This window comes from Podarcis filfolensis (genome assembly GCF_964270895.1).
Source record: "Podarcis filfolensis genome assembly, chromosome: 1".
Taxonomy (NCBI): Eukaryota; Metazoa; Chordata; class Lepidosauria; order Squamata; family Lacertidae; genus Podarcis; species Podarcis filfolensis.
Window position 1 is genome coordinate 84,732,012 of NC_139604.1, and position 26,588 is coordinate 84,758,599.

Genomic DNA, 26,588 nt, shown 5'->3' on the forward strand with positions numbered 1-26,588 from the left:
TTTGTTTCTCCTAAACAGACTATGGAGCATTACTTTGGTCTGTTTCTCCCGAACAAACCATGGTTGGGAAGTCAATAACAAACCTAGTTTGTTCATGGTTCGTTTGCAGGCAGAGAAATCGCATGCATAGCTTCAGATGCAACACTAAGCCAACCGCTCCATAGCTTGACCCTTTTTCCAGCTAGGGTAGCAGAGTAGGTGCACTTAAACTGCAAGTGCACATTAGTTCAAAATACCCTACAGCTTGGCTTAATGTTACACATGTACACATCTGTGTTGTGTTGAGAATTCCCCAGTTAGGGGGCTCTTTTGGGGCATATTTGACTTTGTGCCCTTCATGCTTGTTTTGTGCTGTGATGTGCTTGCTTTGAGAGCTGGACCACAGCTGAGTCTGGTCAAGTCTTTCTATTTTAATGGGCTGTTTTGTCTCATTTCTAACTTCTTCTCAGCTGTTTGCCATGATCTTTGCCATGTGCCTCTTTCGGGGGATCCAGTAGAAAGCTTTCCATGACCAGCTGAGCATTTTCCGACTACACGCTTTGAAGAAAGGAAAGAGAGAAGATGAACTTTTGTTTTTTGGCTAACAAGGGGGGGGGGGGAGGACTGTAATATATGAATGACCAAAAGGATTGTACTTCAGGGGCTGGAACTTTGAGGTGCTGTGCACTATGTTGTCGTTTCCCAGGACCGTCATTCATCAGAAGCCACACACACTGGGTTGCACTAGGGGCCTACGAGACAGGAAGGGAGTGAGTTCTGGTGGTCTCCATGAAGCTGGATGCCGCGTGGGACTCACATCTTTAACATGATTGTGCTACATCAATTGGTGAGAAAGTGAAGGATGCCCTCCCCCCAAATATAAGTAGGATCTGGATTCAGCATCCGAAGGGAACTGCTCAGCCAAAGCATTGTGACGGACACAGGTCAGGCCAGTTTTAAACAACAGTCCTCAGTCAAGATGGGCAGAAAAGTATCACCTGAAATATCAAGATACTTCAAGCTTTCTTGTGTCGTGAGGAATTGATAAATTCCTTCACCTGGAAACATATAGGAGGAGCTGAGCCTGCTGTGTTGGACAATAGCAGAAGAGGCATCCTTTTCAAGTCCAGGAGGAGGATGGAATGAAATCAGAAACTTAGTGCATACCTTTTCTTTGTCATAATGGATTTTCTGTTCAGTATTCTGTGAGGGGGGGGAAGACAAAGGCAGTTCTACAGCAGACTCCCTCACCATTGTTTAATTAAAAAAAAAAATGTTCTCATCTGTAATTGTTGGTGCTGTCTCCCTTAAGGAGAAATAATTATTTGTTTTGTTTTTAAAGCTTTTGAATGTTTTGTCACCACCATGTTACGTGCAAATTATGTTGCCTAGTTTGGCCTTTTGTAGCAACTGATTAGCTTGTTGTCTTCATGTTTCAGTGTGTGCCTTTCAGCTGTGTGGAAAAAAAAATATATCTTCCCAAACGGCAATGAAAGCAGTGAGAAACCTTTGCAGTTGTCCTTTGCACAGTTTCATTTGTGACTCTTGTACATTGCTTATGTTCTGAGCAATTCTCACTCAGTACTTTCCATGAGTTACGAAAAACCTAAATGGAATGGCATATGCCCTGACCTGAATCTCTCCCATCTGTGCTGCCAGAGATGCTGGTGAGTTGTTAAGACCATAGTGAAAGTAATATGCTGAACAAGTGGCTTATGGAGATACAAACTGGCAAAGAAATATATGCGGCACCCAGAAGCAGCAGTAGGCAACTGGCAAAAGGACTGGGATATGGTGATACCACATGGCGTGAGAGTTTGAGAAAGGCAACTCGTGAGGTATACTGGGAAGCACATCAATGAGCATTTATCTCAGAAACAGTGGAGGTTGCCCCACTTGAGGCAAGCAATGAGAAAATGCTTTTAAAAATATATAATGAATCTCTGCCTAACAAATGACTTCAAATGCTGACTTGAATCTTCGTGTGATCCTTGACAATCTCTCCCATAAAAGGTATGGTTTTCATTTGAATTTAGTTGAGTTCTGCAAGTTGTAGAGTGAGGGAAATGCGCAGCACAACTGAAAAAATGGATGTTACAGTGCTGTTTGCTCCAGCTGGCGCCAGCTACCCAAAAAGCCTTTAAGGATTTGTCTCCTCTGACCTTTAAAGTGAGCATGGCCACACTTTAAATGGCAATCATGGCAGACAAGGCAAAAACTTCTTAAGCTATACCCAGGAAGAGGTTGCAGTGCCAAGTGGGCGACTCCACTGCTCCTGACCTCTCACTTGGGTCTGAAGAGGAGATTGTGAGCATGTTTCGCTGAACACCTTTTGGAGTCCTCCCTAACCCTCTGGAATGGTGTGTTTTCAGCATTCCTAATCACCAAGAGAGCTGAATGTTCAACAGAACATGCTTACAATCCCTGCTCCGGAGTTATTTGCTCACTGTGGGAAGATGTTTGGGGTGAAGGTGACAATGTGCACAACCCCACACCCTCTCTGTCAATGAGCTTAAGGACACCTGCAGAGAGCTTATGGCAGCTTGAGTCTAGGTTCCTGACATCACTGTCCTCTTTCAAAAGTTCTGTTGCTGTGTTCTCCCTTGTGGGAGACGTTTTCTATCTCTCGCTGGCATTTGGTTTTCTCTTGCCTGCTTTCTTCAGTTTCCATCTACCTGCTTCATCTTCCCTGATTCTTTAAAGCAGTCATGTGCACAACCATCATTTTTAGTAAAGATAACATGAACAGCTTCAGAGCATTGTGGAAACTTGCTGAGATGGTCCCTGCCTGTGTATCTAAATGGCTAGTACTTTAGTAGTATCTTTCCAAAGTGTAGGCATCTGTGGCAACTGTGGAACACCACCAAGGGCTCACCCAGACTTCCTTTTGTGCTGTTTTTCTAGGCATAGCTCTGCACTTGAAAGCTCTGTGTCAGAACACTTTTTTATTTTTATTATTTTTATTTTTATTATTATTATTATTATTATTATTTTCCCCTAGTGCTTTCCCTGTGAAAACCTGCTCTTTACAGCTGAAACAGAGCAAACAGCAATCTGCTGAAAACCTGAAGTGCCATTTGCTCTGAAGCAGAATAAAGAGTGGGGAAACCAGGGCAAAGAAAAACAAAAGGTGCTGAAACATGGAGCTTGAAAGTGCAGATTTGTGCCTACAACTACGGAGCAAAAGGTCAGTGTGAATGAGACCCAACACTAGGAAGGAACCATTTGAGGGGTAAGGAAATGTTATGTTCATTTACTTGAACACAAGACTTCAAATAAAAAATATTTGCACCTTCATGGTCTAAAAGGAACAATCCTTTATCTGGTTGATTTTGCGGCTCTTGGGGAACCCAGCCATACCCCCCTCCTGCAGGTTATTTACTTGCTACCTGGGCTGTGTTACGGAAAAGAACTCTCTTACCCAAATCTGTAATGACACTTGGAAGAAGCTCTGTTAACTCCATTGCAACTGACTTCCTCCATTTTAGCATTGGGGGGTTAGTTAGGCTGCAAGCCTGAATACCAGTGGTGTGCAGTGATTTTTTTTTTGCAGGGGACTGTTTAGGGCCAGAGGTGCCAGCTTGCAAGGGCAATTGGAGGAACCGATGTCCTGATGTCACTGTGAGCATCACTCCGTCCTCCTTAAGCTGCACAGAAGCTTCCCAGGCTTCAGGAAGGATGTACCAGGGAAACATTTAGGCGACTAACCCAGTCACCCTAGTCCACACAACTGCTGAATACCTGGAAGTTAATCAACTTCCCATTTGAAACATGAACTTCCAAGAAATTGAAAGCCTAACACTGGATTCCCAGTGCTGTGCAAGCAGAGACCAGCACTGACTGGGTCCATCTAGCGGTTTCAGAGGAAGGGACGCACTCTAGCATAAAGCTCTCAAGCAAGTCCCACTGAAATGACTCTGAGCAGTTGAGGTATTGCACAATTCCCAAGCTTTGAAATGGAACTTGCAAAGAGAGAGAGAGCTTCACCCTCAAGTTTATGTCTGTAATCTGTTTTTGTGAACCTAGATCCACTCGGTTCCCCCAGCCCCCATCTGTTGTCACTGTTGCAAGTGCCTGGAAAATGGGCCACTTGAAGTAAATGTTGAAATCTATTTTAAATGTTCCTTTTATTAGAAACCTAGAGCTAATTTAACTTGTATTCCCTATTGTAATGCTTTTTATATTGAAAGGGTTTTTGTAACATAAAACAGAACACTACGCCGAAGCAATTCTGCACAGTTTCCAAGTGCATTTCTTTAGGAAAATGAAAATAAAAAGACAAAAATAAAGACACTATGATACCAAAAATGGCTTCACTTTTTACATTTTTAAAAAAACACACCTGCTATCTCTGTCTCACAGGAGTGATAAAACTTTGTGACAGTGGTTTTTCCTAAAGCCCAAACAGTGAACACTAGTTCTAGCTAGGAGGGTCTATGTCAATCATGAAAAATGCAAGTATTTTCCAAACCTCTGCTGACTTTCAGGAAGCCTTTTTATTTTCAGGGGTGACTCTAGATGCAGTATGTTACAGGAAGAATTAAAGTCAGGTTGCTCACTGGGATAAGCAGCTTTGAGCATATTACACTGATCCTGGCCTGACTGCACTGGTTGTTGGTTAGTTTCTGGGTCTAATTAGTTTTGACCTATAAAGCCTTAAATGTCTCAGGACCGCAATACCTCGAGGACCCCAGATACACCAATCTGGACTTGATGTGATCCTCTTCTGAGGCCCGTCATGTACCTCCCCCATGAGAGGTCTGGAGGGTGGTGCCACATAAATGGGCCTTTTTTGTGGGGGATTCCTGTCTGTGGAATGCTCACCCCAAGGAGACTTGCTTGGCACCTTCATTATGTATCTTTAGGCATCAGTTGAAAATATTTGTCTTCAACCAAGCCTAAGGCTGATTAACTTTTGTGGTTTTTAAATTGTGTCTGTGGGAGGGGGCTTATTGGTTTCTTTTACTTTTATTATCTCTTTTCTCTTTGTAGCTTTTATGTTGTAAACAGCCCAGTGATCTTCGGCTGAAGGGTGGTATACAAATATAATAGCTAACAAACTAAACTAATAAAGTCCATAATGGAACTTTAGGGCTGCACAATTAGTGGGTTATAGAATTCTGTTGCCCTGGTGCAATAAATCCACCCCTTTTTTTAAAAAAAACCACTTTTTGTTGTTTGGCAAGTGGCATGGTAATGCCTTGGAAAGTGTGGGATGACTGACTGGCTGACTAATGGGGAAGATGTATAAATTCACCGAACAGATCACCTCAAAGGCTTCAGTAGCTTTGGAAAGAGTTTAGGTACTTCTGTTACTTTGCAAACACTGCTTTGCTAATCTGTTCCTATTGTAATAGGAATGCAGCTGGGCTACTGTCACCATTCCTTATTTACCTGCTCCTGGTCATCAGTCCTGTTGAACTTCATCAGGCTTATTTCTGAGATACATCGCAGGATTGCACTGTAAGTAACTATGTAGAAGACATTCAGAATGCTGGGTGTTAAGAGGTACAAGGTGAATTATGAATAATATTTGATTGGGAATCCCCCTCCCTCCCACAGATATATATACCTAGATGAAAGAACTTTCAGGTCCAGGATTCATAATGAAGGCTCTGTGATAAGCCATTCGTAAATTTGGACCTATGCCTAAAAAAAAATTGTGTGCACAGTTACAAAGTCATGTTTGATTTTGAGAAAGGTAGGATGAACACTAACCATGTGCATTTTATGTATAGGATAACTGGTGAAATGAGACTTGTGCAGCGACATGCAAGCAGCATGTGGCTGCAGCTGCGTTGGTTCTCTGTCTTGTGCATCCAGTCTTGGCTAGTCTTACATTAGCAACAACAGCCTACCACTGCTATCAACTTAGGTTTGATGCCACTGGCATCCACCTCAAATACTGCATGGCAGCAGCGGTTAAAAGCCACATTATTAGAGCGAGTACCATAATCCCATACAACCACGTCTTTTTAGTTCTCACTCTTGTTTGCAAAAGAGTGCAGAATTTTTTTAAGGGGTCAGCTGTTGAGGTGTGGGTTGGGAAAGAGGGACACACCCCTATTGCTGAGGTAGAATGAAATAAACCGGGTATGCATCTGAATGGACAAAGAAATGCCCTGTGCATCAATGGCAGTAGCATGGGGATAATCATCCTTCTATATGGAATATGGAATCCCAGCTAGTCATGCTGTGTAATAGAGCCCCCACTAGTACTGGGCAAAGCAGTGGCCACTGGTCTGGGGAAATGTTCCCACCCTGCTTTTGTTGGCTGGGAACATGGCACTACATGATTCCCACATGGCTGAGATCATGTAGGGAAGAAGCCCTTTAAAGTTTAAAAACAGCACTAAAGCTACAACTGATCAGAGGAACAATAGCAGGGAACATATGTGGAAACCATGCAAGTGAAACCACATTTCTGCAAATGATTAAAAGAAGCCCCCACAAAAAACCCACTTTAGTAGCAGCAAATTAATCCTCACAGGGCAAAGCTATACAAAGGTTAATAAAAGGGAGTTTATAGGAGATCCCAGATTGAGAGAGCTGCTACCATTCAAGGGAGTACATTAAGGGAGCTTCTTGCACCCCATGCCTGAGTCACAGTGGCTTCAAAGTAGCTGCCTTGCTGTGTGCAAAGTCTTTTAACACTTCTGGAATTGCTTTGCCTGCTTTTCTCTAAAATAGAGATCAAGGCCAGTTGCATGAGGGAGGAAGGTAGCATGTGCTATGAAAAACAACAGCATGAGCAACAGGATTCCACGGGGGGGGGGGGATCTCTTGTGTTATGGTGGCCTCATGTAAATAATGTGCTCTACTACTGAGCAATGGCCTCTTCTCTTCTGTATGAAACTCATACCCATGCCTGTTGCAGCCACAAATACAAGAACATGCCTCAGGTAACAGCCCTACAAGGCCAAGTATCCACTATCGGTGTGACTTGTTGACTATCCCAAGGTGAATTTTGGTCAAAGTGAAAGCAGATGTGACTTTACTGATGATTTTGTTTTTTTCAAATGCCGATTGTATAAACATTGGGACCAGAAAGTAGACAAAAAAGTTGCAATTTAGAAGCAGTTATGGTTCCTCCTTCCCCCATTCCCCCAGCTCAACTCATGATTTTTGGGCATCAGGTGAAAGAAACTCTGAAAAGGCTCCTCTTTCTGCAGTCCAGTCATCTTCAAAATAGGCCCAGCCCCAGTCCCAGACCCTCCTTGATGCAAAATGCTCAAAGCCAGGCAGCAACTGCTGAAAACCGTACTTGTTTCACATAGTGTACATACAGACGAAAAAACTGAGAGTGACACTTAAAACTAGCATTAACAAAATTGCTCAGGTTGGAGGAGTTAAACCTCACGCTGGACCACTAGGCACCATTACCCTGGAATTCTAAAGTCTACACTTGCATGATCAACATGGATATTCAGTTCAAATAGTTTTTGAGGACCCACTTGATGCGGCCTGGAACTGCAACATACATGGTAGTCCAAGTTCATGCAGACGTTTGATGCCAAAAGAAGGTAAAGAAAGTCTTCAGGAGACCTCTGCAGGCAAAAGACGGTGCATGTTGCCAACAGTCCATGAAGGGTTTGTGTGACTTTCTGAGTACATTTTCTTCTTGCTACTGAAGGTGTAAGGATGTTGTCTCAGCTCAAAAGGGTAAAGTGTGTGCTGTTCCTGTGTAGGTACTGCAGTCCTGGCACAAAGGTGGGAGACACAGGCAGCTGTCCTAGATTTGCTGCATCCACTTCAAAATGGCTGGTTCATCTCGACACACCTGTCCTGACAAACAGCCTTTGAATCCACAACCAATACAGAATTCCTCCTGTCTCAGTTCAAGGGGAGTACAAAATGCAAAGACTATACTGTGAGGTGTATCTATGGAGGACTGAGATTTGAAACTTCATTGCATTTATCAAAAGCGTTAAAAATGGGAAAATGCTAGAGCAGAGCCCAAAGTAATAAATAAGACTGTGGTCTGTAGGAGGATGGTAAACACTTCCCAATTATATTTGAAATCCCAACAAGGGTAGGGGGTGAGGGGAAGAGAAGGAGAGATTCAAACTTTGGTCTGTTTGCCTATTTGGGAAAAATTCGTTGGCACACTGAGAGAAACATCCTTCAATATCAAAACTATACTAGTCATTCCAACATTATTCACACTGAGATTGAGGCAGGAGATATCAATGAAATATATTCATTGCTTTAATTTTGGTTAAGAATGAAATGCCAATTGTCAGAATGCCTCAGATGTTTGGGATGGGTTGTCCATCACTACTGACAAACATTACAGAGGCCATCAAACCTAGAGAGCATCACTGATCCCACTCTCTAGCACAGCCAGTGAGTTCAGGAGACTTTGCAGCCCTATGGCAGCCTCTTCCTCACACCAAGCAGGCAACTGATGTGCAAACATGCCTCTGGGCCCAGACTCATATCCAAAACTCACAATATGGCAAAAGTAAGCAATTCAGTTGGGGTATAATCCTGTGGAAAGTGACAGAGGAATCAGATGTACACAGCCTCTTGCACTGCTAATCTATTTCACAGAAGGCTAGAAGGACCACCACAATCGGGGAGTGGGGGGGGGGAAGGCTAATACACATGTCATTCCAGCATATGCATTGAACTAGTCTAGCAAGTACATGCAACCACTTTCTATCATGGCCTTTTCCTGCAGTTTTCTTGGTTACTCAATTTAGGAATGTGTTCCCACAAAACTATAGTATTTTCCTTTTGAAAGGGCTGGTGCCTGGCAGCAATTAAACCATATAGTGCAGAAGTGGCCAATCCCTGGGCCTTCCAGATGTGGCTGGACTACAGCTTACACTATCCCTCATGGTTGGCCATGCTGGCAGAGGCTGGCTGCAGCTGAAGCTCCAACATAATCTGGAGGGCCACATCTTGCCCACTTCTGTTCAAGTGTATTACTGTGTGTTGCCATTTTTTTGTAAACAAAGAGATTGTGTGAACTCGCGGTTTCCTTATTGGTCCCCTGCCCCATTTCCTTTCTAACAGACTGCATCCAGAATCATCTGAAGGCATTATTGTAACATTTAGAACTAAAAAGGCCAACAGAATAAACCAACAGGAAGAGGGGTGGTAGGGTTGAGGGTGGGGGGAGAGATACCCCACAAAACAAAGAGGCAGCAATAGCCAAATCTGATATTTTCACAAGAACTCCTAAAATCAGGTGGAATCATTTCTTAAAATTACTACAGCAAATGCTCTTTTTTTAAAAAAAAGAATAGGTTGCATTCATAGCAAGGACATCACTACCTAAAGAATCTCTGACTTCCAAGGTCCTAGAAGATGAGGAAAATATGGCCATAGAACTTCCTTTTGAGCCCTTTATATGGCAAGTCCCCAGCACACATTTCAACCGAAGGGAATGCTACCAAAAGCCCCAACAGCAGATTGCTAGTTGTAGAGAGAAGATTGCCAATCCGTCCCCTGTACACAGAGCTGATATCACTTTCTTTGCCCTTTGGATGTCGTTTTGATATGATACTCTGTTTCCATGAGTGTATATTTTGATCATGTGCCACTGCCTAGATTCACAGAGGAGAATGGCTACGAATAGCTGATCTTGCCCACCCACGTCCCTGAATCTGCCGCCTTATCTCTGTTTTCCTGGCCTCTTCCCATAGGCACCATGGAGTCATCTTGAACTCTCCTCTTCCACGTCCAGTGTGGTGGCAACAACAACAGCACTGGATTTATTTATACATGCCGTAAGGAAGTCTGGTTGTTGTTTTTTTTTAAGAAAGAAAGAAAGAAAGAAAGGAAAAAAAGCCCCACAAAAATGAGCGAAAGGAATGCAGAAATTATGACAGGCCCTTCTCTGCACCAGCCCTCAGCAGTCCAGGAGGTTAGACTTTCTTGGGTCTGCGTCCAAGTTGGTAATAATAATAAAAGCTGATAAGTACAAAGAGGACCCGACTGATGAGGAGCAATGTGGCTCCCGTGGACCCCCGGCCGCTCTCAACCAGGGTGATGCTGGTGACTGAAAGAGAGAGAAAAGGCAGGTTGGAAGAAAAGAAAGACACGTTTTCAAAACCCTCTAGAACACCTCTTGAGAAAACAAAAAAGGTCACTTCATGCCTACTCTGGCAGAACATGGATGCTTTGGTTGCAAGTTAGCACTGCAGTTCGTTGCTTCTACGAAGCAGTGTCTATTTGGTTCTGAGTGCTGCTGCCCTCAGGCCCCGCTTGCAGGCTTCCCAAAGGTTGGCTGCTGTGAGAGCAGGATGCCAGTGGCTGAATCCAGCAGGCTCTTCCTACGTTCTTGACTTTAACAGAGAAACAGTGCTTGTTTTTGGTGAGAGACGGGTGCTGGAGTGGTTAAGACCTTGCTGAATGACACATCCCACTTCACATGAGCTACTGATGCCACAGAAAGGCATTCTGTGGTGTGGGTTCCCTGCAGCAGCCTTAAGAGTGCAACCTACGACACATGTCTTCAACATGTTTCACCTTTAAAAAAATCAGGCATGCAACCGAAGCAGCTATGAGATTTTACTTGGCACTCAAGGGCCAAATTGCGCTCTGGCAAGTAGAATCTAATTGCATATCAGCAAATTCAGGTTCCACAATTAAACTGGATTTAGCACCCTTACTTCCCCCTCCCTCCCCTTGCAGCATGTGAATCCCAATATGTTTTGTTTCCGCGTGCTTCCATGGCACAGTTTTATTGGTTTTGCATTGTATTTTTGTTTTAATGATATTGTTTTTATATTGTGCGCCGTTTAAGAGATTCTTAAACTATCAAGTAGTTTATAAACACTTCTAAATAACACAGCTGAGAAGACCAAGAAAACAAACTGGGGAAAAGACTTGCAATTCAGAAAAGCCTTAATACAGAGACATCCAAGGAGACACATGTCAGCAGCATTCACCGTTCCCTGTTTTTGCTTGTTACAGGATCTCTAACCTGGGTCCTTGGTATGCATTTGTCTGAATACACCCCATCTTTTGTGTGTTATGACTGAGGGTTAGTGTGCTAAGTTGAGCTATTGCTTCATTCCTATTTCTATTCACCTCTTTCTAGGGTTCTCTCTTCTGAAGGACAAGAAATATTCCAGCTTCATAATATTGATTTTTAGGAACAAAAGCTTTGAACTTTCATGTTTGGTCTGAATGTTTAGTCCTTGTATCCTTGCATTCTCCTTTTGCAAAGAAAGGCCTGTGTGTCTTGGGCCTGATTAACCTCAGCATGACACCGCACCCCGTGTATTGAAGTTTTCCTTCCATGATAAAAGCAAAGGGAGAGCACGTGCCTGTGACCATAAAGAGGCATATTTACCCAAGAACTGTACTCCAAAGTAACATGCTTCTGTCAGCAGAGTCCAACGCATTATGATCTTCTCAGCTGTGTACAAGGCATTCCACATGATGAGGGAGATACCTAAAGATGATTGGAGGGATAGGGATGACAGAGGGAAAGGGGAGGTGTCATCTACTGAAGCCACATGTAGAAAGACATAGCCTTCTAAGAAGTGCTGTTGATACAAACACATTAATATGCTCTTTAAAATCTTGCTATCATCATCATCAAACGGAAGTTATAGTGAAATCTCTTAAAACTGACCTAACAATATCAAATCATAAAGTGATATGAAAGTTTTGAAATAAGATTTAAGTTTCCAAAGCTTGCCTGGCATCTGTTGTGATCGTGTGCATTTTACACCCAGAAACAGAAACACACACACACAATTTCCTCTTGTACTCTCCTGCCATAGAGGACCTTCTCTCATCAATAGGAGCACTACATATGCAATACCAAAGGCAAAGGAAGGAAGCCAATCCCTCCCCACCCTTAATGATACTGGCAGATGCGTTCATCCACTTCCACCAGGACATTTCTAGCCCTGCTGCAGCCTTTCATTTTCTGCAACCCGTGGAAGAAGCACAAGAACCAAAAGCAGCCTGGCAAAAAGGTCTAGGGAAGATAACACTGTATCTCATCGGGAGCAAAAATTTGCTTGTATATTTCAAAAACAAAGAGTACCAAGGCAAAGCTAATGCCCTACACTACCTGCTGAGGAAGAGCAAGTTGCATTAGCTATTCCTGTCCCCTTCTTTGGCTCCGTACACATTAAAAGACAGATGTGTTTTACCCGTTCAACTCTAGGCAAGAGGAAATACACAAACATGATGGGTATGGGGAGGGGAAAGTACAGTACTGGGAGATGTAACACACCATACATCTAAAGGACTAGGATGCCACTTTAAACAGTAATGGCTTCCCACAAATAATTCTGGGAGCTGTAGTTCATTCAGGGCCCTGAGAGCTGTTAGAAGAGCCCTATTCCTATCAGAGAACTACAATTCAAGAGTTCCCTGTGAAGGGGGATTGACTGTTAAACCACTCTGGAAATAGGAGTCTTAGCACCCTTAACAAACAGAGGCTCTTGGAATCCTCTTTTTAAAAAAAAAAAAAATGGGAGAACATGACTGTTTAAAATTGTGGCATGGTGCTTTTTTACATTAGTGCTGTGAATGTAGCCACCAAGGAACACAAAACTGCTGCATGCCCACTTGCTACCACTAGGCGATGCTACAGGCTTACAGGATAAGTCAATAAAGAGTTTACCAGCTGCACTAGAATTGCCTCTGACTACCAGACACAAGCCTGCAATTATAAGAAGAATGCATTGCCTTACTTCTTACGTAGTTGTGCCCAGCACAAGCTGGCTTTGTCTCAAAATATCTTCCAGAAAAAGCAAGAGGAATGTGGCACTATGGATACTGCAATAGTTCCTAAAGCAGCTAGCCAGATAACAGGTAATGCTTCTCCACCGGCAAGGGTGGGGCCGGGAGAGAGATCCCCTGAACTTACAAAACTAGCTGACTGGTTGCTGGCATCCAGCTGTCTCACGTTGCAGTGGAGGAGTGTGCCTTTGGGGGTATAAGGAAATACTAGCTGGCTTCTCCCTAAACCTAGTTTTCCAGATATATAAAGTTTGTTGTTTTATGGAGAAACATTCAATGGTGCTTGTTAACACCCACCTGCACTGTAGAGGGTTCAATCTAGAAACAGTTTTACAAACTCTTCCAATGCTCATCTCAGAATAGCTTTTGGTATCTATTGTTTGGGAGCAAAGCCACCACAACCAATCATTCGACTATTCCAGCTCCACCAGACGCACAACATAATATCGCATCTCGGCTTACTGGCACAATTGCTACAAGTTTATGAAATCTGCGGTGAGCACCATTCTCACCCCATTGTTTTGCCACAGCATTGAAGTGACAAGCTGCTGTAGTGACCAGGGCAAAATGATTTCCCCTTCACACGCCACAAGACTTAACAGCCAGCTGTCCCGATGCTCCCTGCACCTCTTGAAGTATTTGCCACATAAGGTAGTTACCAAACTCTACCTATTAGTACAAAATATCCACAAAATATTGTGGATTCACCCAATGTCACTGGTCATCTCAGCAGTTAATCTGAATATCTTTAGAGATATCAGGCCCTTTAACTTTTCAAAGGGGAGCTTGTGGTCACACCATATTTCACACCTGCTCCATAGAAGTGAACTGTGCGTATTGTAGTGGCAGGGCATAACCCCCACCCAGGAAACCCACCCCCATTTCTGTAGCATGCACCCAGCTATCATCACGAGATGAGCAATTGGTTAGCCAAGCAGCAATGCACTCACTTAGTAAGGCTCCTCCATACAGACGGATAGGCGTCTTACTGTTGACCGACTCTTCCTCAAAGACAGCATCGTAGAGCTGTTCGGGAAAGGCGAGAGCCTATAGGAAAGAAAGAAACTTCAACGGAGAAAGCTTACGGTGCTTCACCCTGCTTTACTCAGAAAAATTGTCCTCGACTGAAGGGAGAGATGAGCATGCATGGCTAGGGAAAGAATAAATGCATGCAGATGGAAGCTGGAGCCCTGGTTAGGAAGAGCAGCAGCACAGCCACCCATTGCAAGTGTAAAGGCCAATGAGGTGTAGAGCAAGAAAGAGGAGAAAGGGAAATGCTCATTTTAGGGTACCAAGTATGACTGGTTTATAGACTAGGATGGATAAATTTGTCAATTTTAGATGCTCATTTCCCCCCATCTTAATTTCAGTTCTCCACCCTTCAGCATTTATTTTTTTTAATGTCCTCATAAAAAAATTGTCTGCATTTCATTGCGCATTTTGCCTAAATGTGCACATTTCTGCAAACAATTTCCCTGAACAGAACGTATGTTGTATGTTGTTTTCACTCCTGTATCCATTTTTATGCACGCTTTCCCCCCAATACATGCATCGAATTCAGAAAACTACAAGTATCAAAGGAAAGCTGTATTTTGGTTTGTATGTTATCCCATAAAGTACAACATGTAAAACTGAACCAAATTCCCACCCCAGCTCAACTTGAGATTCCACCTTAGAGCAGGTCACTTACCATGATGGCAACCCCAGAAAACATGACAGCTGTCACAAACTGCCAAACCCTGCAAGAAAGGTCAAATGGGAACATCTAAGCTTTTAACAGTCTAAAGACAACATTCTCCCCCAGTCAGTTTTATATACAAAGTGGCCACTTTTGTTTCTCTAAGGAAAGACATGAGGACAGGGATGGGGGGAAGGAATGACCTGTGGCTCTCCAGATGATGTTGACGGCAACGCCCATCATCCCCAGCCTTGCTGGAGGGGTTTCCCAATGAATTAAGATCATCTCTGTTGATTTAAGCTAGAAACAAAGAGTTTGTGAAAGTAAATGGAGGTGGGGCGGGGGGGGGGGTAAGACTGGACTTGTCTTAAACAAGGGTTGCTCATGAGAACAGGAGGTGTGAAATATCCTAGGTGCATTAACAAAAACTTCCCAGTCTTTCAAAGACACCTCTGCAACTTTGACCTACACACAATTAGGGTTTCTATAGGCTCTATTCAGACAGGCCTTCTCCATTTGGACAGCTACAAATGTAGGCATGGATCACATCTTGAAGCACCACCCAAACTGTCCCTCTGCTTGCAGGAAGCAGATGGCTTACTTTTCCCCCAGACCCTCAATTTAGTGTCCTTTAAAAGTACTCACAGATGCCTAAAATCTGCATCAAATATTCTGAGCTAGGACATCACTGCAATTGCAAGAAGTATGTTCTTCCAGAAACTGCTCTCTAGAAGCCCAGAATTTATTGTAAGAGGGCTCTTGCACCCATAAGCAGAACTAGGAAGTTCTATTCCCTCTTTTGAACCCCTTTTCCTTACAGCCATTCTCCCATGTGCCAAAGCATTCATCTTTAAAAGTTACTGTGGCAGCACTGAAAATCCAGTACTGAGATGCACTAAACAGAGCAATATCCTAAGTTTCCAAGTGAACTTTGTGAACAACTATTCAGTTGGTTAATACCTGGCACACAAAAAACTCAGGTGAGGGACACAGTACTGCTTTGGTGAAACATAAGCATTTGCCTCCCGCATCTTGTACTGGTAGCTGCCTGCTCCTCTTGGAAATTGCACAGGTGGGAAATTTCCTTTAAAATCCATCGTGCAAGGAGATATGTGCCAAATGCAACAACCTAATATACTTCACACCAAGTTGGAAAAATTCTCCACTCAAGTCTCTGCTATTCTTAAAGTCATTAACAACAATGAAGAAACAGCCTACATGCAGAAGTTCAGTGCCAATATTGCAGCCCTTCCTTCAGCTCATTTTGCCCTTGGCTAGTAGTCTGAGCACAGAGATTCTGCCTGCAAACTTACCTGAGCCCTAAGGGTTCCTTCACAGCAAACTTGATTTCATTGCCCAAGACTTGGCTGATCTGAAATTCAAAGGAAAGAGTAAGGTAACTGACTCAGACTCAGCCTGCAAAAACATTGTCTGGAAGGGCTAGGTGTGGTATAGAATCCTAGACTTACCGCCCACATATTTTCCTACAGAGAATGAAGTGCAGTGTATACTTTGCTCTACAAATCTCAATTTGCAGAATTAGTCTGCAATGATTATAAGAACCACAGGGTGAAATTATGGCAGCTTAAATATTTTTCTGACATTCTAAACCAGAGATTGGAAGCCTGTGGCTCCCCAGATATTGTTAGACTACAACCACCATTGTTCCTGACCATTGGCCATGCTGGCTCTGAACACATGGGGGGCAGTTTCTATAGTCAGTCATAGGCCACACACTGTGAGTGACTCAAACCACACATCTGCAACCTCTGCAGACTCCAGAAATGTGCATAGCATTGGTAACACAGCACAGACTACAAGCTCTCCTTAGGATCTGAACCGTGACTAAGCAATAGCGTAGGCAAAGCCACTATAAAGTAAAGGGGCAGACCATTTCAATTCTAGAAAGTCTAGGTCTGAGCAGGGAACAAACATCCATATCTTCTGTTTGAAGCAGATGAAGCTGCCTTCTAATCAAGCCATCAGTCAATTTAGCTGCTTGACTTCACAATACTCTGGTTAAGGCGTTTTTAATCTAAAACATCCAATTGGTGAAGGCTGGTCTATGCTAACTGGCAGTGGCCCTCCAGGAATCTTTCCCAGCCCCACCTGGAGATGACGTCTGCATGCAATACATGTGTTCGACCACTGCATGTTGGGGCAGGCTTGGGTTGTGCAGGTTAAGGACCTGAGAGCCAGAACATAAAAGGCAATCTGGTTGGCCACTGTGATAAGAGAATGCTAGAATAGATAGACCTTTGGCCTGAGGCAGCAGGGTTCCACTTTGTCCTTCAGATGAACCATATAAAAAGGGCAGAAAGCTGTAGACAACCAAAGAAAGTGAGGAGAATTGGATTCTTTACTAATACAGTACACAGCTTTGGTTCCAAAAGAGAGACAGACAGACAAACAAACAGACAGACAGAGGCTAACAAATAAAATTTTGAATCCAGCAGTAGAGAGAAACTGAAACTGGAAAGGTGAGGTTCAGCACCTTCTCAAGAGTCCCATTCAGTCTTTACTTGATGCAAAAGTAAAGAACAAAAGCCCTTCTTTGATTTTTTTTTTTGTAAGTAAAAGGAACTGAACAGTGAAGTTAAAGGTGATGTATTTTTTACCCTGTTGTAGAGATGCTCCATCCTGCAAAGTGAAGGGTCAGAAGAATGATGGGAATTTTAGTCCAGCAACATCTAGGAAGGCCAAAAGTCAGCCACCCCGATACTAAAGAATGGATCACAGCAGCAAAGTCTCTAGATACTCAACAAGAAGTACAAGTCACAGGAAAGAAAGGGGCCGTTTTAGAAGGAAATGAGTACAAAGGGAATTTAAATAGGCTTTGGTTGCTTCCTGCCCATCTCCAGCTTCTCATTGCCAGCTGGGGAGAAAAATACAGTTTGCACATGCCATTCTTTGTTATTTCCTGCATTCAGTAAGTGACACAAAGGGAAATATGAAAACTGGCAAGTTGTGTGCACAGCAGAGAGAGAGAAACTTAGCATCGCTTCCTGTGGTTCATCTCCTGAGACTTCAAGGAGGGGCCAAGACGACACAGCTGATTTGTGGTGGTGAGGTGGGCTGAGAGAAGGATTGATACTTCTAAAGTATAATGAGGAAAACGTGGGTTTTCTCCAGGCCTGGTCTTTGACATGGTGCTGAGTTTCCTCTTCAAGCTGATGCATGCAAATACTACTGATGAGATGGATTCAGACCAAGTTGATTGTCAATTTCAATAAGTCTTACAATTTTCATGTTTCTGAGGAGGAGACTTGTAGTCTGGAGACACATTTAGCTTAGTGCATGACTGTGTAGCAAGGCTGACTCAGGTAGACTTCCCCAGAACAAGAGCAAGTTCAAAATGGCCATGTCTAGGGTTTTGCCAAATTTAATACAGCTGTAACTCCAGGCTCTAGGGAAGTAAAACAACCCTTTTTGCCTAAAGCTACTTTTAGAGCTGCAAGTTCTGAGTGTTAATAGTTAGGGTCCTTGTTTTCTTTTAAAGCTCACAGTCCTCAAAGATGTTTTGAAAGCATGATGGGGGGGGGGGGGAGAGAGAGAGAGAATGGCAAGAAAACATGAAAATCCAAAAAGTGCTAAATTATTTCTCCAGATGCTGCCATGACGTCTATGTCCATTTATGATGAATTTTACACACACACACATACACACTGCTTCCAGGACAACTTGTCTTCTTAAACATATATATTAAGAGGCAGAACCAATTTTAGAATAGGTTACTGTGTTATCTACCATCTGTACGACTAAAAGGTAACAGCTTAAAAAGTCACAGAATAGCTGTCATTATAAATAAGTTGCTTAGCAACCACTAGGATTCAGTGACAAAAAGGTCAATCCATTAATAAAAAAAAGCTGTGTGTAAAAATCAGAGTGTGCACAGAGCAATGGGCATGAGTCACGTGGGCGCACGAGCCCTCAAATCCCCTGCCTTACCAAAGTCACGAGAGCTCTCCTGACATGGCAAAGTTGACTAAAAGCTGCAGCAGAAGCAGAGAACTACATGCTGCTGTGTATAGAGAAGAGAGAGATCCCAGGCAGAACCATATGATGGAGATTCCATACACTTCTATCTCCGATCCTCTGGCACCACTGAGACAAAGCATACTAACACAGAGAGGAGCAAACGCCTTCCTACCGTTGTACAAAACCCCAGAGCTGAGTTTGCATTGTTATCCTTTCCCTTAAACAATCAGTATTTTTGAGTTTTCCCCTAAGAGTTATGGCTCTACTTATTTTTGTAAACAAGCAAAGTTAAAAAAAAGAAGAGACCTAGCAAGAGTGCCTCAGAACTTTCCCTTTGGAGTCCTGTTAAAGCACATTCGTTCAATGATTAATCAACACCAGCAACTTCTTGCTGAGTTCTAGGCTGTTATGGTTTCCTTCTATTTTTCCCCTCATTTGTTTCTTTTACAACTTTCTTTCAAGGTCCTAACAGCCTTAGGATAAGCGCTTAAAAGAGAAATAAAATTCTAGTACGAACTCTCTGCACTAGAAGTCATTAGCAAACAGGACACCCACACTCCCTTTCATTTGGAAGACGTAATACCTGCATTTTTTCTGCACATACCTTTCCAGTTTTGTTTCTTCTCTAGCCTGCTTAAATTACCAAGAAGTTACACCTGCTACCTCAGGTGATGTGTTTGGATCTTATTCGTAACCTAAGAGTAGTCAACATGCTAGATCTTTCTAGGCTACAACTTCCAACCACCCACCAGATCGTTGACCAAAGAGATGTGCGCCTGGAGGAATTTAGGCTTGCCAAAGGATTGGGTGTGTGTGTGTCCTGGATAAAGAGAGAGAATTCAAACCAGGGATATAAGCCTACACCAGGGGTAGGCAACCTAAGGCCCGGGGGCCGGATGTGGCCCTATCGCCTTCTCAATCTGGCCCGCAGATGGTCTGGGAATCAGCAGCTTTTTACATTAGTAGGATGTGTGCTTTTATTTAAAATGCATCTCTGGGTTATTTGTGGGGCATAGGAATTTGTTCATTTTTTTCCTTCAAAATATAGTCCAGCCCACCACATGGTCTGAGGGATGGTGAACCGGCCCACGGTTGAAAAAGGTTGCTGACCCCTGGCCTACACCATAAAAAGGAAGGGAGGGAAGCAAACCAGCACTAACTTCTTGTTAATTTCACCACAGTCATCAAGTGGAAATCCCACCCCCTCTGGCTGCCTTTGGTTTGTGCAATATTTCAGGAGGTTTCAGTTAGATATTTGCCTTTAAGTGCAAACTGAACCAAATTTCTCCTGCATCCCTAGTTCTAGCAGGGGATATATTTAAAAACACCACCCCCATTATTCCTGGGTCATCAGACAATGAGAGCCCCTACCGGCTATCACTACCTGCGACATATTCCGAAGTTGTTTTTGCATTCCTAAATATTGCGCCCAGGAGCAGAAACTGCAGCCAAATCTACACTATACATCTTTAGATTGGTTTTATATGAATTTTAAGTTATCACAGATTCCCTGCAAAGAATTGTAATTTGTTGAGGCTGCTAAGAGCCCTTAGCTCAAGATCTCCAGCCTCCCACACAGAACTGCAGCACCTAGGGGAAAGTTAAAGAATATTACACCAGTTCAAGTCTGTATTGCAGTTATGGCTTGCGCACAAAGTGGTAAAGAACAAAAAAACCGTCTCTCAACACACAAAAGAGCTCTGATAGCTCGAGAGAATATATTAAGCTCCTAACTTGAGTCCGTGACAAATTACACATTTTTTGTAGAACTGCTTTTGGACAGTCTGCATTTTGAAGCACAGCTTTGATCTGGGATATGTGGAAAATGCCCAGAGAGAAAGACTGGTTTTGCAGATGCAGGAAAAAGAAGTGATGATGTATGGCTGCAGCACTGAAGGAAAAGAACATAAGAAGATCCCTGATGGATCTGGCCAAAGGCCCACCTAAACCCTGCATTCTTTTCTTACAGTGACCAACCACTTGTAGAATGAGGACTGTGTATGCAGAAGGTATATAGGAATCAAACTTCTCTATTCATGGGGGGAATAGAAACACTTTACAGAGAATATTCCTACATCTACATAGACACGTCTCTAATGAGGTGAGAACTGCAGCTTTAACTAGCCACCCCCATAGGCCTTGTAATTCAACCCACGGCTGTGAATCTATCATCTCCCGCACTAGATTTTGCAATTAATTGAGACACACAAGAGCTCTGTTTGTTGGGTACAACACACAACTGCTGTACAATTGATTAGAAAGCAGGTTGAACAAGATAATAATTGTAGGGCAAACTGAACAAAAGTCTGGAATATCAAATTCCTTAATCTCTCCTCTGTTTGGCTTCCTATATAGCCTTATCACTGCTGATACTCTTGAGGAGCTGCAATTATTTATTAGCTTAAACAAAAGGTCTTCCCCCTTTGCTACTAACTTTAGCATAAACTATTAGTCATTCCATGGAGCAATAACCTGCCTTAGGGCTGAGACGGATCCTAAAGACCTCCAACTTAATTGTGGGTGATAGTTTGTTAAAGGTCTTCCCATTGCTGGGCAGTAGCCAGCATTGCAGCCCTTTGCTGAATGCCAACCTCCCCAACCTTCAGATAACCAGAGCGGTGTGAAAACTGAAATGTTTGTTACCTTTGACCTATGAACTTCTCCATCATCATCCTCCCCTCCAACCCCTAGGATCTTGCGTGTCTTCAGGCGGCTCACAAGGTCTGTCTGGCTGTGCTTCTTCATCAGAGGGGGAGGTTGCTTGGTTGCCATGGTGACTCACAGGTAGTCGCTGGCTTGGGCAGAAGCTGAAATGAGAAAGACTAGAGGTTAGAGAAAAGCAGGGTCAAATCCAGCCACAAATTCAAGGAGGAGATGCATTTAGTTTTAATGCAAAAACGATTTGACACAATGATGTATTGCATCCCAAACCAACTGTGTTCTTCGGCCATGGAAGAATTGGCATTCATTCAGTCCTATGCTTACAAAATTTAGAGATCCTCCTCAATTTATCTTGTGTATGTCAAGGATGAACCTGTGGGTTTAGATGCTTAGCCAGTTGGATAGGTGCATCCTTATTTACAAAACACACAGTAACTAAACGCTTGTTCCACTGCTAACGTCACCTTCTTCCAAGGAGCTCACAACATCACATGGGGCTCTACCCCAAGTTCACCCTATAAACACTCTTTTAAGTCAGAGAGAGGTTGGCTGGCCAAGGTCAACCAGTGTGATTCATGATAAAGTAGGAACTGAAACCAAGGTTCCCCCCACCCCAGTCCTTACCTACCTCTCTGACTAGTTCACCACACTGATCACCCTGCTGAAAACACTGGGCAGCAGAGCAGAAGCAGCCCTGAAACCTACCCAGTTCCTCTCCTTGTGGGTTGATATTTTTGAGAGTTTGCAATTTCTTCCAGTTCCGAAGCCAAACACGGCTGGAATGGAAATTCACTGAAGGCAGCTGCAGAATAAACTTTCTTCTCACAGCATCTCCCAGATAAACTTCTGCTCTATGTGCTTTTATCTCATTAATTATAGCGGGTGGGAGAGCTTTGTTATCAGCCATGAGTCTGCCTTTGCTTCAGCTGGCAGAAAAGTGGGGAGGCTTGTGAATTCAAGGGGGGGGCGGTTATACTAGGATAGCCATTTCTGGTTCTATTAAAAAGGCAAGAATGTGATTTAATTTAGTTGTGCTAGTGTGTGCTCATATGGCCAAGGCAGAGAAAGAGATAGCACAAGTTAGGAGGAGGAGTTGCGGTGATGGTGGTAGCAGCAGTCCATTTGCAAGGCACCTACAAGATACAGTGGTGGTGCAAGAAGAAAAATAGGGAAGAACACAGCACACTTTAGGGAAGGGGAAACTTTGCCCTATATGCTAGATTCCTGGAAGAGAAATAACAACATATGTTTCATGTTAGTGTTCTCGTCCAAAAATCTTATTTTCTCAGAATATGTCCTATTGGTTTTTATGGAGTTGGCCTTCAAGTAAACATGCTCAACATGCAATGCTTCTTCTGAAACGTCACATTTTTGATTCAGTTATAATCTGTATGCTGAAAGTGCTTCTCTTCCTTGTAACCCCAGGGGTCCACACAATGTGGTCAGGCACAGCTACTTGAGGATGCAGGAGCATGCAGGAGTTCTTACCGCCTATGGCAAGAGGCACAAAAAGCCACATCAAACCAGCCAGCCTCATTTCAGACATTTTGTTTTCCTCCCGTGGTTCTCACACACAGTCTCAAACATTAAGAAACCCTTCCTGGGCAGGCAGGGAGGGAAGCTTTCAGTGCTGGGATCAAGTTAGAAGTGGACTTCGTTGCTCTGGAACATCTACAAATGTGTGCCTCTCTAGCAAAATAAACCAGCTGTTCTAAGTTAAATCACATGTTCAGTTCCTGCACACCTTAAAAGAAGAACATCCCATCCACTTTCTATTAAAATAGTTCTAGAGCAGGGAAGGGGAAGCCCTCCAGATGTTGTAGGACTATAGCTCCCATCATCCCTTACCTCTTTCCATGCTGCCCAGGACTGATGGGAGCGGGAGCCCAAAAACATCAAGAGCCACAAAGTCCCCAGCCCTGCTCTAGAGTTCATTGCCTTCTGGTTTTTTCTTTTAAATTGTATTGTCAAGCGTTGTTGTTGTTGTTTAATACGTGTTGCTGGTTTCTTTTTGCAGTGTTTAACACAAGGCTGACTCCCCTTGGGCATTTTGAAATTTGATGTAGTGCAGTAAACTAGGGCAACAAGAGATTTAGCCAATGGGATGGAAAGAAGATCAATCTGCCCAATACATATACAGTTCCCTTTTCTAAAAATAGCTCACGCGATCTCAAAACACGCTTGACATACTAAATAACAGCAGAAGTGCTGGTATTTGGTCTAGACAAATTGTATTCTAGATAGCTATTTTATCGATTTTTGTTAAGTGAAAAGAGAGAGCGGAAGTAAGTGCATAAGTATAATGAACCTGATCCAAGTATCAAAGCAAAGCCAAAATGCTAACATGCTCTAAAGCAGGGATAGAGAACTGGTAGGCCTCCAGACGTTGGGGCATTGATTCCCATCAATCCAACCCAGCACAGCCATTGTTTTAGTTAAATACGTTGTTTAAATTGTTATTAAGGAAATTATTATTTTTATCCTTCCAATAAAGTACAGCAGAAAACTGTAAAAACTACTCTGAAAATTTATTATTCCAAAAATGAAACCTTCATCTGGTTGTAAATATTATGATTATACCAGCAAGAATGAGACTTCCTGTAAAAAAAAAGATTTAAATCAAGCCTTACTGACTAGTGATTTAAATTGATTTGATTTAAATCAAATCCACCCTGATCCTATACCTACCTAAGGGCCTTGCTTGCTTTTTCATCTCCGTAGGAGAGACACACCAATACGTCTCCCCCACCAAGGGAAGAGGAACAGGAGGAAGGAAGGAAGTAGGAAGTGAGATCAGCAACTCTCAGAGCATCAGTCCAGCACCTGATGTAAGGTCAGCACAGATTAAGTCAGAAAGTAGTGTCTAAGAAAGTTGGATGTTCGTCTCCCTGTGCTCTCTTACCCATGCAGACACGTCAGCCTACAATGCAAGCCGAGATGCATACCAACATTTCCAGAACAACCTTCCTCTAACATACCTAGAAGTATCAAAGAATTGACTCATTTCCTGCTGTGAAAAGCAAAAACTTTTATAAAATAGAACAATACAAACTATGAGCAAAAAGCTGTTGGGCTTGTTTCACACCAACATATACAAAAGGCAAAGTTGAAAGTCTAAATTTTTAAACTTTCAGCTCAGAATTATTATTGTCTTTATTTATATGCTGCCTTTTTTTTCTTAACTGGGGTTCAAGGTGGCTCACAGATCAAACAGAAAAAAAGTTAAAACATAGAAAAGATAGTAATTAAAAAGCAATTTAGCACTAACAGAATTAAAACAATATTTAAAGGATCTATTAAAAATACAGACAACAGCAGCAACAAACATCACAGCATTTGCCCTTTCCAGTCAGTTCCTAAAGGCCTGGTGGAATAAAGAGCTCTCCACCTGTTGGTAGAAGGACAACAAGAAGTGTGGGATGGAAGGAAGGAAGGAAAGTTTTGGAGGGATTGATTAAAGGAGTTGTTGAATATTAAAGGAAGCACAGGTGTCTCAAGCAGCAGAGTTATAACCAGTGCTTTCTTTCTTTAAAAAAATGTTTAGGGGTACTCTCATTTTGACTCAAGAAAATCACCATTTTATAGTTCAAATTGGGAAAAATAAATACAGTAAATGGACAAAAGTACAAATATTCACAAAATGTTTAGGGGTATGCGTACCCCCAGAAAAAAGCACTAGACATAACTACTTCACCATCTTTCCCCCATCAAAGCATGAGACACATAATAAGAGCCATATAGGATCAGACCAAAGGTTATCTAGTTCAACATCCTGTTATCAAAGTGGCCATCCAGGTGAAGCCCACATGAAGCACAAGAGACCAATAGCATTCCCCCCAAATACAACCAAGTTAGCAAACTCCTTGATTTAGCACACACACACAAACCTGTACCACAATTGAGTTCTAGTTGGCGACCCAACAAAACAGCACTAGCAAATATTGTCATCATACTTATACGAGGTCCAGGTGTTGCTTGCACTGCAGAGGCATGCTAAACAAAGCTCAGTCTAGCAACTACCTTGGTTGTTGAGTTCTAGTGTAGAAAAGCCTCTGGAGGCCATAAGCAGATATTCTGAGTCTTGCTTTAACATCCATTTATGAACCAAACACACCCTGAGAAAAACTCTGGGAACGTCTGCTTCACAACGTCAACTGCTGCTCCAGAAGAGTGATGATTCCATATCCTGGATCGTTACACTTTCGAGTTTCAAGATTTATATTCAACAAGTTCAAATTGCTTGGAGTGCGACATGAGACGTTTGTGTATGGGACTACTGACTCAATCACTAGCACAGATTAATGAGCATTAAATTTATGTTCAAGGTGCCCAACTCTTGATCTCTAAACAAGGAATGCTGAATGATATATTTTCCTCACATGCCAATACTTTTTTTCCATTTGAATGCATCATTGATTAGACTAGATGAAGGCATTTTGTTAGACTGTCCAGAGTGTGTGCCCAGAATGTGTATCCAAAAGGTTGTGCTTTTTGTTTGTTTGTTTGTTTCACCTTACTCCCACTGAAATACGCATTTTGCTGCAGGACCCGATTCTGCCATTCCTCCTGAATACGCCAGATTGTAGGCAATTTTTCTTCTTCTTTTTTAATTTTTATTAGTTTCAATTCCTTATACCACATCAGACATTAAAAGAACAAAAGAGACATACAAGACACACACACAAAATAAAAAAAATAAAAAATATATACAAAAATAGTAAAAAAGAAAAAAGAAACATTACATAACATGAGACACCAACAAATTAACTTACAGTAACTAAATAACTAAATCACACAACAGTAATTGACTTCCCTTCAGCTCGGCTTCGGAATGTGTTATAAAGATTTTTTCTATCTGCAGTTTCATTTCCTTAAAGCTCTTTACGTCACAAGCGTTATATCGAGCCTACTGTGATTTTTAGATTTTTTACCTCTGTTTCAATGTATGCCATAAATTTGTTCCATTCATTATTGAACTTTATACCTTTTTGGTTTCTTATTTTCTGTGTCATTTTTGCCAATTCTATATAATCAAATAATTTGGATTGCCACTCGTTTATAGTTGGGATTTTTTATGTCTTCCAATTTTGCGCTATTAGGATTCTAGCAGCCACCGTTGCATATAGGAAAAGTGTTTGATCTTCCTTTTTGATTTCTTCTCCAATTATCCCCAGAAGGAAGGCCTCGGGGGTTTTTGTGAAGGTATATTTGAAGATTTTTTTTAGTTCATTGTAAATAGATTCCCAAAACTTTCTGATTACCTCACACGACCACCACATATGATAAAAATCGCCCTCCTTGATCCTACATTTCCAGCATGATTTATCTCCGGTTTTGTACATTTTTTCCAATTTTACAGGTGTGATGTACCACCTGTACATCATTTTATACATATTCTCTCTGAGTGTTGTACATGCCGAGAATCTCATACCTTTATTCCATAGTGTCTTCCATTTATCAAACTCTATGTTGTATCCAACGTCCATTGCCCATCTCACCATTACCTCCTTTATTTCTTCATCTTTGGTGTCCCATTCAAGCAACTGGCTGTACATTTTCGATAGGAGTTTTGATT

General features: G+C 42.4%; 2 protein-coding genes across 9 annotated transcripts in view; one reads left to right on the plus strand and one right to left on the minus strand.

Annotated features, from left to right (window-relative positions):
• Positions 1–9,200, plus strand: part of TSPAN18 (tetraspanin 18) — a 174,391-nt gene extending 165,191 nt beyond the window's left edge. For all 7 annotated transcript variants that reach the window (XM_083602912.1, XM_083602915.1, XM_083602916.1 and 4 more), the window contains one exon: positions 450–9,200. In XM_083602912.1, coding sequence (XP_083459038.1) covers positions 450–497 — 48 coding nt within the window. In that variant the 3' untranslated portion in view covers positions 498–9,200. The remainder of the gene's footprint in view (positions 1–449) is intronic.
• The window catches only part of TP53I11 (tumor protein p53 inducible protein 11), a 50,592-nt gene continuing 31,232 nt past the window's right edge, over positions 7,229–26,588 (minus strand). For both annotated transcript variants that reach the window (XM_083603075.1, XM_083603076.1), the window contains exons 2-7: positions 20,996–21,159; positions 15,688–15,746; positions 14,387–14,435; positions 13,647–13,743; positions 11,288–11,389; positions 7,229–9,988 (exon numbers count right to left, since the gene is read on the minus strand). In XM_083603075.1, the coding sequence (XP_083459201.1) occupies positions 9,855–9,988; positions 11,288–11,389; positions 13,647–13,743; positions 14,387–14,435; positions 15,688–15,746; positions 20,996–21,124 (570 nt within the window). In that variant the 5' untranslated portion in view covers positions 21,125–21,159 and the 3' untranslated portion in view covers positions 7,229–9,854. The remainder of the gene's footprint in view (positions 9,989–11,287; positions 11,390–13,646; positions 13,744–14,386; positions 14,436–15,687; positions 15,747–20,995; positions 21,160–26,588) is intronic.